This window comes from Medicago truncatula, chromosome 3 (genome assembly GCF_003473485.1).
Source record: "Medicago truncatula cultivar Jemalong A17 chromosome 3, MtrunA17r5.0-ANR, whole genome shotgun sequence".
Taxonomy (NCBI): Eukaryota; Viridiplantae; Streptophyta; class Magnoliopsida; order Fabales; family Fabaceae; genus Medicago; species Medicago truncatula.
In genome coordinates, this window is record NC_053044.1 from 43,168,758 (window position 1) to 43,184,106 (window position 15,349).

At 31.7% G+C, this 15,349-nt stretch overlaps 3 protein-coding genes across 5 annotated transcripts; 2 read left to right on the top strand and 1 right to left on the bottom strand.

Annotated features, from left to right (window-relative positions):
* The first annotated feature begins 1,742 nt into the window (after nt 1-1,742).
* On the top strand, nt 1,743-5,784 carry LOC112420329 (uncharacterized). 2 transcript variants are annotated; one of them, XM_024779180.2, is made up of 9 exons: nt 1,743-2,002; nt 3,318-3,547; nt 3,646-3,875; nt 3,964-4,188; nt 4,267-4,359; nt 4,437-4,541; nt 4,903-5,202; nt 5,423-5,496; nt 5,608-5,784. In XM_024779180.2, the coding sequence occupies exons 2-8, from the start codon at nt 3,325-3,327 to the stop codon at nt 5,486-5,488; spliced, it is 1,242 nt and encodes a 413-aa protein (XP_024634948.1). In that variant the 5' UTR covers nt 1,743-2,002; nt 3,318-3,324; the 3' UTR covers nt 5,489-5,496; nt 5,608-5,784. The 2 variants fall into 2 exon arrangements, with proteins under 2 accessions (XP_024634948.1, XP_024634947.1); XM_024779179.2 differs by having other exon boundaries at nt 3,323-3,547.
* A 6,667-nt stretch (nt 5,785-12,451) lies between these two features.
* On the bottom strand, nt 12,452-13,931 carry LOC11416116 (FCS-Like Zinc finger 5). Of its 2 annotated transcripts, XM_024780153.2 has the most exons (3): nt 13,586-13,930; nt 13,327-13,555; nt 12,452-12,930 (listed from the first exon to the last, which is right to left on the bottom strand). In XM_024780153.2, exons 1-3 carry the CDS (start codon nt 13,758-13,760, stop codon nt 12,771-12,773), a joined length of 564 nt encoding a protein of 187 aa, XP_024635921.1. In that variant the 5' UTR covers nt 13,761-13,930; the 3' UTR covers nt 12,452-12,770. The 2 variants fall into 2 exon arrangements, with proteins under 2 accessions (XP_024635921.1, XP_003601999.1); XM_003601951.4 differs by having other exon boundaries at nt 13,327-13,931.
* Nucleotides 13,932-14,614: 683 nt separating this feature from the next.
* Nucleotides 14,615-15,010, top strand: LOC112420243 (uncharacterized mitochondrial protein AtMg00810-like). Its single transcript, XM_024778993.1, has one exon. The coding sequence runs from the start codon at nt 14,615-14,617 to the stop codon at nt 15,008-15,010; it is 396 nt and encodes a 131-aa protein (XP_024634761.1).
* The last annotated feature ends 339 nt before the right edge of the window (nt 15,011-15,349 follow it).

Below are 15,349 nucleotides of genomic sequence, written 5' to 3' on the forward strand. Positions count from 1 at the left end.
TATTTTATGTCTGTATGTCTGTTTTTTTTTTTGTTACGCTAATGTATATTATTTTTTCAGTGTTGCGCAATGCGTACAATTATTATTTTTATAAAATTTTGATTTTAATTAAAAGTACTAGTATAGATGCCTAAAAAAATTATACTTATATATATATATATATTTTACACATTTATATTGTAACAAACTATGCATATCTTTTTCTTATTAAAAAAACTAAACATATCTTTTTCAATGACACCAACAATGTAACAAATAATATCATATAATATAAATTCTTATCTTTTTAAATGACACCAAAAATATGATATTCTTATAACAAAATTTGTTATATAGTATAATTGAAAAAGAAAAAACAAACTATTCTCTAGCTTAGCTCAGTTGATATAGACAATGTATAAATATATGTAAGGTCGTGGGTTCGAACCCCGGACACCACCAAAAAAATAATAAATTCAAAGTTTTGTACAATATTTTGCCAAACAACTTTTAACTTAAAAATAACTTTAGAACTAAAAAAAATAAAGAAACCAAACAGCTTTAGTTTTTTCCTTAAAGAGCTTTATTTTAACTTTGTTTTAAAGTAGTTTTTAGACCGAAAAAAAATCTGACCAAACAGTACCTAAATCTAAATTTGTCTAGAACAAGTTTTTGAGGAAAAACTTATTCCAGACAAAATGCATTTTCACCTAAAATTTTCCGATTAACTATGCACTCGTTGCAATCCATATATACCCTTTTTTTGGGTTAGTAAATATTTTATCGAATCACATTATGCCTAGCATAATTAGTATACACTCCCCATCTTCTAGAAGGATTTGAGAGGATACTCAAATTATGTGCTACTGTTATTACAACCAAGGTAGGGGAATGCGAGTGAAAAGGAAGCCAACAACCGCAGCGGTTATGAAGAACAAAAGATGGAACTTGTGTGTGACTATCATGCAACAACAGCAATTGAAAAGTTAACCCACTTCAATTAGTTTGCTTGCAGGGGCGGACCTGAACAAGGCATGGTGTGGCATACTTTTCTTTTAATTTTTTTTATCGGCTCATTGTTTATTTTTATTTATATATTAATACACACATCTATTTTTTTTTATGTTTATACATGCGTCCATATTTTTACTCATATATTAATACGGAGACATATTTATTTGTGTAATTTATATACATGTCTATATTTTTACTCATATAAGAGAACATATTTTTTTTTAATATACATGTGTTTATATTTTAACTTATATATTAATATGGGGACCGATGTTTTTTAATTCATACACATGCCTATATTTTTATTCATATATCAATGCAGAGACTTTTTTTTTTTAATTTCTATACAATTGCGACTTGCTTCCCGCTTTGCTTGATATTGGTTTGGGTTCAAAGAATGTACTCCTAAATTCGATTATCTTCATTATCAATTTTGGTAGACTAATTTATCTTTAAAAAAAAAAGAAAAAACAAGAATTGAAAAGTTATGAATATTCACATGTGTTATCTGGTTAGGTGGTATGCATATACCTACGGAGGTTTATAGTGACGGACGAAAATCTGTAGGTATTGATATGTTTTACCTACGGAAGTGGCTGTAGGTATAGGTATCTTAAAAAAAAAAAATATATAAAAAGTAATACAAGAGAGCGCGCCTAATGAAAACTATAGACCGGGAAAGATCCCGCTTTTTCCAATTTTTCCACCTCTAAATTGAAAATATATAAAAAAAAGCTCTAAGAAAAACAAAAAAAAACCCAACTCTTCCCATTCCATAACACGGTTTCATTCTTCACCCATTTCAGAATCCAAATCAAAATCTCACTCTTCCAAATCCTGAAATGGCCAAATCAAAACCTCACCTTTTCTTCCCTGATTGAAACCTCATCCTCTCTTGTTCTTCCCCGTTCCCAAATTGCAACACTTTTCACACCCAAATCGAATTTCTTGAAGATCAACTGAAAGAATCTGAAGTCAAATCCCTCTGTCTCAAAGCAAACGAGACCCTGTAAGTCATCAATTTTCACGTTTCTTCTGTTTTTACTTTCTATAAGTCATCAAAGGACAAAATTCTGTTATTAGGTTTTCACTATTTTCACTTGATTTTTTGATTTATTTTTACTATAATATTTGTTGATTTTTTGATTTGTTTTGATTATGGTTTTAGTATGATAGTAACAATTATCTTTCAAGGAAAGTTAGTAGGTTTATTTTTTGATTTGTGTTGATTTTTTGATTTGTTTTGATTTGTTTATTTTTACACAGCAGCAACAATTATTTTAATGAAAAGTTATTTTATTTTAAGGGTATCTTTCAAGGAGATTTAGTAGGTTTGGGGAGTGTTTGGGTTGATGTATTTGCTCTTATATACTGACATAAGTGTTGTGAGACTGTTATTTGGCAAGAACTTATCAAAACAGCTTATGACATGTTCATAAGCTGTTTTCAGCTTATTCTCATAAGTCATCGAAGATAGGCTATTAAAATAGCTAATAGTTTATGCAAAAGCAATATAACTTGATTTTGGCAAGAACTAATAGTTTTGTAAGACTGTTGTTTGGCAAAAACTTATGAAAACAGCTTATGACATGTTCATAAGCTGTTTTTAGCTTATCCTCTTAAGTCATCAAAGATCTTGATTTAACTTAGTTTTCCATTTAAGAAAATATAAAGAGAGGTTCTGTGAAAAGTAATGACAATGATGAACTAAAGACATATGTAAAAAAAACTGGTTAAAAAGACAAATAGCGAAGTAGCGAGACTGAAGCAATTATGGCCAAATCAACAGTTGTAACTCATTCACATATTTTCATGAATTTTCATTTGCTATATTTAGCCCCACATTACTTTTAATTTACATGTCATTTATTTATGTTATACCATTTGGAACTAGGTGTGAATCAAATGACGCATATAGTTTGAATGTTAACAGAAAGTTGAAACAATTAATGAGAGAGGTAGAGATGCTAGGTGTTAGTGTTGAAACTGAGCTGCATTTGTTCTTCCCTGTTTGGTTAGGCTTCGGTGTCTCTCCTTATAAGTCATCACTCATCAATGTCCACTGATGTAGTTAGTTGGATGTATATAATAAAGGTATATTCTTGTTGTGAGATACTAATATTGTGAAGGTAATATAAAACCAAACATATTAGTATTATACATCTCTGACTTAAATTGATGGAGTAAGTCTGTAACTTTGTTTTGATCTACGGTTGTAACTCATATTACAATTACTTAGTTATGATGCTTTATGGACATCTTAATATTACTTTGTGTGCTAATATATTGAGTTGAGATTATTTTAAAAATATTTTCATATTTAGAGCAGCAATGGCTAAAAGAAGGAAATTGAGTATTGGGCATCGAGAAAATAGTAATGAAGGAAGACAGTCCATTCCCACTAATTCAAACTCAACCAATGTGCAAGGAAGTAATGGTGCAGAAACTGGTTCTGGTCCTAGTCATACAGAAAGTGTCATGCCTGAGTCTGTAGAATCTCACTCAATTCCTTCTGACATAGAAGCTGAAGAAGAAGAAGAACGTATTGTGGAAGGTATAAATGTTATATACCATTTTCTATTTTGTTTGTTTTGTTAATTCTTTGAATTTGTTTTTATGTTATTATGTCTTTCCTTTTACTTGTGGATGTAGGACCTAAACGACGTAGAGGTCCAACAAGAATGTTAGATATATGGGAAATGGAGGATGATTTCATAATTGTTAAGTTGGATAACTTTGGACGACCAATTGGTGATGAAGGGACAGCTTTTACTCGTTACTTAGGTAGTATTGTTAGAAGGTCTCAATATGCACCCATCAACATCAAAACTTGGAAAGATATGCCCTCAGATAATAAAAAAGCGATGCTGAAACAAATAGAGGTATTAAGTTTGCAAGTTTTTTAATTATTTGTGTATCAGAATTTGTAATATAACTTACATTTTTTATTTAACATCTCTCAATGTGTAGAAACGATTTGAGTTTGTTCCTCCAATAACCGATGAATTGCGAGAAATGATAAAATCTGATTTGAATGAAAAATGGAGACAATGGAAGGGTGATTTAAAGGCAACTGGATTTGACCCAAGTAAAACAGTAGATGAAATTGTATCTGGAATTGAGTTACGTGATGCTAGGATTGACGAAGTTCAATATCGTGGGTTGGTTGAATATTGGTTCTCTGATGAAGCAAAAGTAAGTCTAAGTCATACATATTATACGTAATACACTAAAATGCATATTATTATGACTAATATTTTATACCAATTGTAGAAAGCGAGCGCAATCAATAAACAAAATCGTGCCAAGTATCAGGATGTCCATTGTATGGGGACAAAAAGTCTCCCAAAATTTATTGATGAAAAGGTTTGATTTTTGTATTTTTCATTGGATGAGTTGTATTTAAAAACAATAAACATATAACCTGTTTGTTTGGTTTTTAGATGAAAAAGGGAAAAGGAGTGATGCCTGGACGTCAAGATATTTACATTGAAACTCGCACACGTAAAGATGGGTCAATTGTCAATGAAAAAGCTGCAAGAATGATTGTAAGCATCTAACATTTTTGGAACGCATAATGATTCTCTGTTTTTCTGAATTTTGAATCGAATCCCTGTTATACCATTTGAAAGTATGATATCTTGCTGTTGTTTGATTTCTTGTAGTAGTTATGATTTGGTGAGATATGGAAAACCATGAGTGAGTAGAGTATTGTTTGTTGTGTGGCTTGTAAAATATAGTTTAGGTGCTTTAGCATGTTAGCAACAAGATCAACAAATTAAATGCTTGAGTAAATATTTTTGTCACTATGTTTTGCCAACTGCTTGTGTTTTAATAGCAGCGCCAAGAAACTCTCGTGCCTTTTCATGCATGATTGCCAACTGTTTTTAATTATGTTTTGGGTTTCAGGAAGAACTAAAAAAACATAGTAATGAAGCTGGAACATCTCAATCAACTCAAAACAATCAGGGTTCTATGTCTTGGAAGGATGACATATTTTCTAAAGTACAAGGAGCTGCAAAGAAGGGGCGCGTGCGATGTATGGGAAAGTTACCTAAATCTAAAAAATCAAAGGTTGATTTGTCTGAAAATGAAGAGCTGCGTGATAGAGTTAAGACTATGGAGGGCTTGTTAGCAAATGTCATGACTTTGATTCAAAGTCGATTTTCTGGAGAAGATGTGAATGAGATAATGCAAGTTGCTAGACAGGTACTTCTGAATTTTCTAATCTTCATATAAAACTACAAGTTGCTTCATTGATTTAAGAGAACATGGAATTTATATAATTACCTGTTTATGAAAACAATGTTGGTTTTGTGTTTGAGTTACACAATTCGTTGAATTTCGCATGTGGTGGTTCGAACCATTTAGCAATACTCTTGATTTAATACTAATCTTTATCTGCAATTTTCAATTTTTTGTGATATAGGTTACTGATGCTTCTAGTGTTCCTAACCCTTTGAATTCCCCTCGTCCAAGCAATAATGAAAATTAATGAAAATGGTATCCAATTAAATATCACTAAAGTTGTTAATATTTTCTTTGTTTTTTTAGGAGTGATATTCTCAATGTTGAATTGTGTTATTATTCATCTTTTCTTTTTATTTCTTGTAGGTGAAGATGAGGAGGCTAATATGGAGACTTGAAGATGAAAATTTGAAATTGGAAACTAGGCTAGACATTGTTTTGGTTCTTTTCTCTATTGACATAGTTATATATAAGGCTTTGTATCCCGAATATGGATTTGTCTTGTTTTGGTTAATGCTCTAAAGTACAATAGGATTGACATGATTTAGCTTTTTTTAATTTCTATGTTTGAAAGAATTGGTTTTAATCTTCAATATATATGGTATGGAATCTGTTTTTGATTTCAAAATATATCCATTTAATTGCCTAGTTTGTAATTTGATTAATTTCATAAAATAAAATTTTCAAATGATATAGCATCAAGAATGTGATGTGTACATTAATTGCAATGAAATGCGTACGGTAACAAATTTATACCAACAAATGATAGGTCTCGGCAAGTTTTTAGTGACGGAAATGTTTGTAGGTAAAAACCATTTGCAGTTCTATACCTACGTCCAAATCTGTAGGTAAAAAGTTTTTGCATTTCTGATTAAGTTCTATACCTACGCCAAAAATCCGTAGGTAAAACATAATTGTTTTCTCCAACGGCTATAGATTCCGTAACTATAGGCTGTAGCGACGGCTCAAATCCGTAGGTATAACACCAGTATCCATCACGAAAAAAATTGCCGTAGGTATAGGTAATTTGGCATATACCTACGGTAAAAGGATATTTACCTATGGTTTTCGGCTGTCACTAAATGTCAAGTTTCTTGTAGTGATGCTATCCTAATTGAAATATGTATTTATCTTCTGTTATACTATGTGTAACACCCCGATTTTTAATATTAGTTTATTAATATTATATTTAGATAATATTAGTATTAATGTTAGTATTTGTATATGTTTTTAGGTAGTATTAATTTAAATATTCATATTTATTGGAAGAATATGTAAGGAGAAAGTAAATGGGTTGGTTAGTCTGTTAAAGAGTGAGAGAAAATAATGTTTAGGAAGAAAATAGAGTTTTTAGAGAGAATAAGAAAGTAGAGTGTGAACGGAGGTGAATTAGTAAAAGTAAAAAAGAGGTGTAGTTAGTGAGCTGAGTAGTGTTTTAATTATTTAAGTAGAGGGGAGTGTGAATAGCAAGGCGGTGTAGTTACGAAAGAATAATAACAAAATATAGAGGTGCAGATAGTAATTTGAAAAGATTGATAACAAACCTATATAATAATCTAAAAAGATTGATAACAAACTCAATTAGAGCTTATAAATAGAGGAAAGAAAGAGATATTAAGCCGTAGCTTGTTGCCTACATATGCATGTACCTTCGTATACTTATTTCCCTATTTATATGTGTACCTACCTGACTAGAGTCTTAATCTAATGGATTATGAGTTTCATACCTAATACTTGACTAGAACTTCCTAAAGGGAATAAACGTAGTATAACTTAGAAACATAAGCTTTGTTATATATAATTATGCATAGTTGACTGTTCTTTGTGATTTTACCATTTAAATTCTCCTCTTGTAGAATTATTTGACTATGTATTAATGATGAGAATTGATGAGTAAATTTATTTGACGATATTGATGATTTATGCATTGATGTGTTATTTGACGATATATTATATAAAGATGTTTCATTTAAAAATGTGCTATATAAAGATGTGATATTTGAATGTGTTATATAAAGATGTGTTTTTCTGAAGATGTGTGATTTAAAGATGTGTTATATAAAGATGTGATATTTGACGATGATGCTACTTAATGATGTGTATTTGTCGAGTCATTTAAAGATGTGCATTGTCGAGACATTACTTGGTGTTCATGCATTCATGGTCAGTCCGATTTAAAGATGTGTTTAAAGATGGGGGATAAACCAGTTCATAACTCTGATATCCAAAACCGGTACCTAGGCATGGCAATGGGGCGGGGTGGGGACGAGTTTTACCTTCCCCGTCCCCATACCCGATTCTCATATACTTACCTGTTACCCTACCCATACCCAACGGGGATGAGAAATTGAATCTCATCCCCATCCCCGACGGGTTTGGGTATCCCCGTCCTCGCATTGAATAATTTTTTTAATAAAAAATCGAAGTTTTTTTGCATCCCCAAGAGCAACGTTGTAATACATTATCCAACAATAAGCTCACTTTCACATTTGTTAGACAAAATGATTTAGTTAATCTTTTAAATATCAATGATAGTTTTTATTAACAGAACAATTATCAAACAAAATAACATTACATATCAACATAAAGTAATTTTTTACATTTGGGACGGGTTTGGGTATGGGTTCGGGGTGGGTACTTATATACCCGTTACCCATCCCATACCCGTATTTTGAGATCGAGGAAAACCTATACTCATACCCAAACCCAGTCAAAACGGGGAAAATCCGTCAAATTGGATTTGGTTCGGACGGGTAACCACGGGTATGGGTTTTGTTGCCATGCCTACCGGTACCACATGCATATAGAGTCGAGTTAGAGACATTGCATACATAATTGTAGGTCTATTTGAAGATGTGTAATTAAAAGAAGTGATATTTTAAGATGTGTACGTATTTAAAGATGTGATATTCAATGACATGTTGATATATGATTATGTGCGAATGATTTGTATTTTATTAATGTCTACTTGATATTCTTAAATGTTGTTGATGCTTATATGTTCTTATAAGATGTTGATTGATGCCTATTTGATTTTTTATTAAATGAAATTTTATATTTAAATGTGAATGTTATCTGACTATGATGCATATATGTCTAAATGTAATTGTTGTGTTATTTTATCCGAATCTATACATGTGTTTATGCATCTCTTATGTTGAATATATTCTCACCCTCTAGTGGCGGGTTGGGCGCCTGCACCCCTGTGGTGTAGATTTGCAGGAAGAAGATCTTAGAAGCAGTGAGTCTCGGAGGACGGCGTTGGAGCCTTCTCCTTTTTGTGTATCGCTTTTGGGAGTCTTTATTGAGTCGATGCTCTGATCTATGACACTAGGGATTGGGGATTTATTTTACTTTAGACTAGGCTTTAAAAATCTTTTGAACTCAGTTTTGATTTGGAACTATAAATGTGAAAAATCACTTTGATGTTACAAGAACTTTTCCGCTGCTATGTTTTTAATTTAAATGAAGTATTTTTATTGAAGAAGAGGTGTGACACCCTTGCATGTTTAATTTTTTTAATGTATTTTTATTATAAAATAATATGTGGGTTTTTAGGATGTTACACTATGTCGTTAAAAATATCAATAAAGAATTACTTACATTTTTTCACTGATATACTTTTATTTATTGTATCTCATATCCATGTAGTTGTTTCACTAACGACCATTAATAAAGATATTTTAATAAACTAAACAAATTAAATTTTTTATTATAAAAACTAATGTGTTCAAATATGATTTCTTAAAAAATTAATGTAATAATCTAACACTTATCATCAGTGACATCAGTTAAACATGATAAACAAATTTTGTAAATTATCACTACAAAACAAGAACAACTTGCTAATATACATCGATGTCAGCTTGTTGTAAATAATTAATAATTAATAATTAATTACCTCTTCAAGAAAGAGCATGTTCTTGCTATTCCCACTCCCACTAATAAAGCATCTAAATTGTTAATGTCAATCAATAAGTGACACGAAACATCAAATACTTTTTTCATTTCCATTTGTATCACATACAAATCTTAATTTGATTCTCGTTAAATCCTCTTTTACCTTGCAATAGCAAGATAATTAGATTCTTGTCAAAAGAAAAACAAGATAATTAGAGATTAGATTGGAGACAGAGAGATCAATAAAACGGTCCCAAAAGAATATGAATAACATACGTTGAACTTAAGATATAGTTCTACCGATCTAAATATGTCAAAATAATGTCTGTGATTCCACTCTCACTTTTAGGACTAGGTATATTTCCTTGTTGTGGGGCTCCTCCTATAAAGTGAATTCAAAATTGATCAACTCAATTTGTTACCCACTAGTGCATTTTACAGTCACACATTTTCTTTTTTTACCTTTTTTGTTAACTTTTCTTTCACTTTCTCTTCAGCTCTTTTTATTTTACCTTCAAGTGCACTGATTTTGATTGAATATTCAAGGTCACTGATTGAACAAAAGCGCTAATTGGAGGAGGGGACCTCTTGAAATGGAGGTATGATAGGGTCCTATTGTGTGACAAAAAGAGCTGCGACTTTATGTGTGTTCCCACGTCCCTACAGAGGTGTCTTTCACCACAAGACCCCAATTCAGTCCATTTCATTTATGGTACACTTAAATTTGTTCAGTATCATATGATATTAGAGGGAGTATAAGTATTCAACTCATGGTGTTTTATTAAATACACTTATGGTGCTTTTAATATTTTTTTTATGAAGAATAATCTAGGTGAGTTCGATTTTGGGAGCTCACGAGGGTCGGGGCAAGCGTCAAACTTAAAGATCGATTGACCATCAACAAAGAGATCCCCAAAGTGAAAGTTGAACACGTTCTTTCTCTTACGGGAGTAGATTGGCTATGGTGCTTTTAACGCTATTCTTATACCTAAATCTCATCGATATAACTAAAATATATTTTAAAGATCTAGAGTATTTTTATTAACTTTTAAAAAGAAGAAAAAAGAATGATATAATAAATGTGATAATTTGATAATATGACAGAAAGTGAGAAATATAGAGAAAATGAGGTTTTAAAAGAGTATATAAAATATAGGGTTGTTTATCTTTCATTGTTGATTTCTTTAAGATGTGAAAACTACTTAACGTGGTGTGGTGCTACATGGAGTGTCTTGGAAATGAATTCTCTTGTAGAAATAATTTTTAGATTGTTTTTTGTTGCGGGTACAAATTTTAAGATTGATCTTTAGTCTCAATTTTTTTAACTCAATAAATTTAAATATAAATTATTTTTCATTCTACTTATTTCTTTTCAAAATCAATCAATTTAATTTTTAACCCCGCAAAATCAAATAGAGTTAATAGTGTTTTACCCTCCTGTAAAATATGTTATTTTCGGTTTTTTCCTCTGTAAATTTTTTTTTTTGAATTTCATCCTTGTAATTCGAACGCCGACCTCTACATATATTATCCATTGTCCAACAACTGAGTTAAGCCCATAAGAATATTTAATTTATATTTTGCCACATGAACATAACTCAACTTTAAGAGACAATGTATTGTAATATACATGAAAGTTCACACTTCGTGCATCCCATTTATTTATTTTAAAAGTAAATTCTAGTCATTAGTATATTTGATATGAAAAAAACCATAATGGATTACAGACATAGTTTCCAAAAAAAAAAAAAAAGATTACGACATACTAAAGTAATGCCGGTGTTGTGAGTGACACTAAATTATGTAACGATAGTGTTAAGTGACCATATTTTAAGGCTCTAAATAAAAACATTATAGAAAAGGGAAAAAGAAATAAAGAGTGCGACTTGGCGTCACCAAACCAAGTTCCTCCTTGGATCTTTAGAGGTATGATGAATTAATGTACCATCAATCTCCTTCATTCATTAATCACATTTATTTATTTTATTGAACTTTCCATTATTTTATGGAGGAAAAAACAAAAGAGAAAAGAATGTGCATGCTCTCGTGCCCCTAAGATCTACCACTCAATGAGAGGGTGATAAAGAAATGGACTAAAAAAATTAAAGTTATAGATTCTTGTTTTTTGTTGATAGCTCATTTACATGGCTTTTACGATTTTGGAGTGGGTCCAACATTTGTTTAGTTTTGTTGCATTTGATTTTGTCAACTGCCTCTCAATTACGTTTACCACTTTGTAAAAGTAACAGATTCTATTATATTGGACTTGCTAGCTAGTATTAATACCGTGCGTCATAAAACTTTTAATAAATATACTATTGATGTATGACTTTGTGGAATAAAGGGAAGCAAATTCATTTATTAAAAAAGGGAAGCAAATTAATGGAGTATAAATTATTGTTATTGTTCTTGTATGAGACTGTATGTGATGAGAGTAGTATCTACGGAGACTAAAAAAACGTTTTGATTGAGTTATGATCTCGAGTTATTAAAATGATGGCATTGTTGAGTATCAACTGTCGAGATGCAAGTTGGGTACTTGTATTAAGTATCAACAGTCGAGATGTGAGTTTGTACTTGCAAACACTCCAACACTTAAATAAGCAAGAGAGCAAAGAGTGTGAAGCTAAATCATAGATATTGTATCTCTTGAGTTGCGGTCAAAGGATCTTTTATATGGTTAATGGTGTGGCTATAGAAGTAGTCGTTGGCAACGGTTACAGACAACATACATCAATATTTAGAACCTTACAAATCTACGAGATCCTATGTCATTAGATTGTTTGAAGATAATGGATTTGCGTGATTTTGATGTGTTTTGTGTGGTTCATTATGTAAGGTTAAGAAGACATATTTGAATCTTAAAAATAAAAATAAAAAAACATAATTGGTTCTCTATATAATACCAAGAATAATATCTTGATTTGAGTGAATCTTGATTTTAAAATTTAAACTCCTTAAGTATTAAGTTCGAACCTTCTGTATCGATTAAAAAATTAGGGAAGGAGATTGCATTAGGTGAGCAAATCAAGTTTCTATATCATTTGTTCTTAGCAAAAAAATAAATAAATAGTTCAAGACTTCAAACTTGGTTAACCAAAGTCTAATAGTATAGTCTAAGAGAGGTGCAATGGAAAGAAAATTAAAGTCTCACATGAAATAGAATAAAGTTTGAAATATCTCGTCTTATAAAGACAAATTAGACTCAATATAAAAACATAATAAAATTGAAATATACCTAAAGAAAATACTTGAATTTATGATAACATCGTAAGATTATATGAGAAATTATATAGAGATTTCAGAGCAGTAAAGTTGAAATAGCTAGTAATAATTAATAATTGAGCAACAATTCTTTATAAAGTTTGTAGTAGAAAATTATGTTAATAAGAATCACTGGCAAAGACAAGTGTAAAAAAGCCATAAGGAGCATAATGATTGAGACAAAGGGAGAATTGAGGTGGTCCTTCTTTGTCGTAATTAAGTACACACAGCACACACACACACACACATGAATGACATGGTAAGCGTGACACTTTGTTCATTCTTAATTAATATTCTATGAGATAATAATAACTCATTATTATAATTATTATTCAAGTATGCAACCCTGAACAGTGAACCCTTCTTCAAGTACAGGCAGCAGTAGAAGCTTTTGCAGTGGCCGTGCACGGTGGTGATACACGGTGGTCTTCTTTGTTGGTGAAGGCAATCTTCCACTTTTCTTTTCTCTTGTCTTGTTTTATTTGTTGCTCCCTGCACTCCAAACTGCAAAATGCTGTATCTCCCCTGAAATTAATAATTTTGTTTCCATCATTAATCAGCTAGAAACAAAATTAATTACACTAATTAACCACAATTTCCTCTAAACATAAAATTAATTAATCAGATGATATAATGAACAAACAGAAAGCTAGCTTGCTTCAAGCAGTATACTAGTCAAACTACTAGAATGAAGGACATATTGTAAGTATTAATAACATAAGAGACAGTTAGGTCAACAAAACAGACATTTAAACTGATGTATTTATTTGAACATAACTAACTCTTATAGAATTGGAGCTCGTAAAACCTGACTTCACCTTCGACTGAACTTCGGATTACGAAGACTCTTGCCCTAGGCAGAGTAGGGTTTACACACAGAAAAAAAATACTAATGAATAATAGAAAAATATGGATACCTACCTATACATGTAGATGTCTCGACCAGGAGCCAAACGACAATTACAGAGGCCACAAGTTCGGAGAAAGTGAGGTGTACTATGTATGACATCATGGGCACTCGCACTCAAAGGATTAATAATATTGTTAGTGTGTGAAGGGAACATGACTGCACTACCCACTAAACGTTCATCAGACACCGTTAATTTACTTTGAATGTGTGTTTCTGTTCCCATCACAACCGTATGTGGATTCTTGATGTTGATGCCATGTTCTTGATGATCATCATGGTGTGGATGTGGCTGCAGAGGATTATGATGAGACATCACTGATTCTTTTTCATGATGGGATTCTAAGTTGTTGGTTTGATCATGTGCTTGCATGTCCACGGATAAACCACCACTCATGCTTCTTGTTCTTCTCATAATTGGTGGTCGAGGACGTTTTCCAAGCAACATGTTCTTCTTCTAATCTGCTATATATTTCTATGTGTTGATGTTAGAAATAGTTGGTTATAGCTATATACATCTATGAAATTCTAATACAAACCATGTTCTAGTTAGAGAGAGAGAGAGAGATGGGTGGAGTTCACACAAAAACAGAGAGGGTGTGTGTGACTGAGAAGGAATGGTGGCAATTGGACTCTAAGATAAACGAAACGTGTCAACCCTCTCACTCAATCTCAGCCGTTGCTTGCGGGAATCTTCCTCATCTTGCCCACGTCACACCTTTTTATATATAATATATGATTTTTAAAATGAAAAAATAGTGTTTATTTTTAGTATTTAACTATTATTATGTTAATATTTTTTATTGTCAGTATTTCAACTTTAAACTAATTCATTAACTTCTTGAACCTCTTACCTCTTAGCTTAAGCAAGTGAATGTTTCTTTTTTTTAGGAAGTTAAAATAAAATATATTAATTGAAATTCTTAGTCAAGAGGAAAAAGCAACCGTTACGATAAATATTATAGCTTTATTTTCTCATGAAGATGTTGTGGCTTCGGAATCAAAGGGAAAGAAGATAGAGTATTTAAATTGAACAAAGCTTTGTATGACTTGAAACAAGCACCTAGAGCCTGGAATAAAAAAATCGACATATTCTTTGTTGAGCAAGGTTTTAAGAAATGCCTAGCTCATCATGGAGTTTATGCGAAAGGGAGTGAAGGAACAAGCTTACTTAATATATGCTCGTATGTAGATGATCTTATGCTAACCGGAAGCAGCATGCAAGATATTTAAGACTTCAAATCAGTCATGAGGTCGGAGTTTGAAATGACTAATTTAGGTAAGCTTTCTAATTTATTAGACATGGAAATCCTCATAAACTCAAAGGGATTGATACTCCATCAAACCGACTATGCTAGTGAGATTCTTAAGAAATTCAATATGTTAGATTGCAACTCAACCATCACTCATGCAGATGCTAACATCATATATGAAGTAAAAGAAGAAGATGAAGGTGTTGATCCAACTATGTTCAGAAGGCTCATTGGTTCATTGAGGTACTTATGTCAAAGCAGACCAGGCATAAGCTACTTAGTTGGAATTGTTAGCAGGTTCATGAGTAACCCTCTAAAAACTAATTTCTTATCAGCTAAGAAGATTCTAAGATACATAAATAGTACATTGCAATATGGAATTTTATTCCTTGTGGTACAAGCAACTGAGCAGCTCGACATGGAAGGCTATTCAGATGCTGATTAGTGTGGGGATAAAATAGATAGAAGAAGCACTACATGCTTTGTGCTCATGCTACAAGGAGCGCCTATTTTTTGGTCATCTAAGAAGTAGTTAATTGTTGCTCTTTCAAACTGTGAAGCTGGGTATGTTGTAGGCTCATCTGCAACTCTTCAAGCAAACTGGTTGCAGAATGTGCTAGAAGACTTAATGATCAAGCTAAAACATCATATTAAGCTTCTGATAGATAACAAGTCTGCAATTAACTTTGTTAAGAATCCTATTGCACATGGTAAAAGCAAACACATTGACACTAGATTCCACTACTTGAGGGATCAAGTGAACAAATGCAAGATCAAGGTTGAA

Bases quoted from the DNA above. Each gene is read 5' to 3' on its own strand.
- LOC112420329 (XM_024779180.2), top strand. From the start codon at position 3,325: ATGGCTAAAAGAAGGAAATTGAGTATTGGGCATCGAGAAAATAGTAAT. The intron at 3,876-3,963 runs GTATTAAGTTTG...CTCAATGTGTAG, and splicing joins CGATGCTGAAACAAATAGAG to AAACGATTTGAGTTTGTTCC. The intron at 5,203-5,422 runs GTACTTCTGAAT...TTTGTGATATAG, and splicing joins TAATGCAAGTTGCTAGACAG to GTTACTGATGCTTCTAGTGT.
- LOC11416116 (XM_003601951.4), bottom strand. From the start codon at position 13,760: ATGTTGCTTGGAAAACGTCCTCGACCACCAATTATGAGAAGAACAAGA. The intron at 12,931-13,326 runs GTAGGTATCCAT...TATTAATTTCAG, and splicing joins CGAGACATCTACATGTATAG to GGGAGATACAGCATTTTGCA.
- LOC112420243 (XM_024778993.1), top strand. From the start codon at position 14,615: ATGGAAATCCTCATAAACTCAAAGGGATTGATACTCCATCAAACCGAC.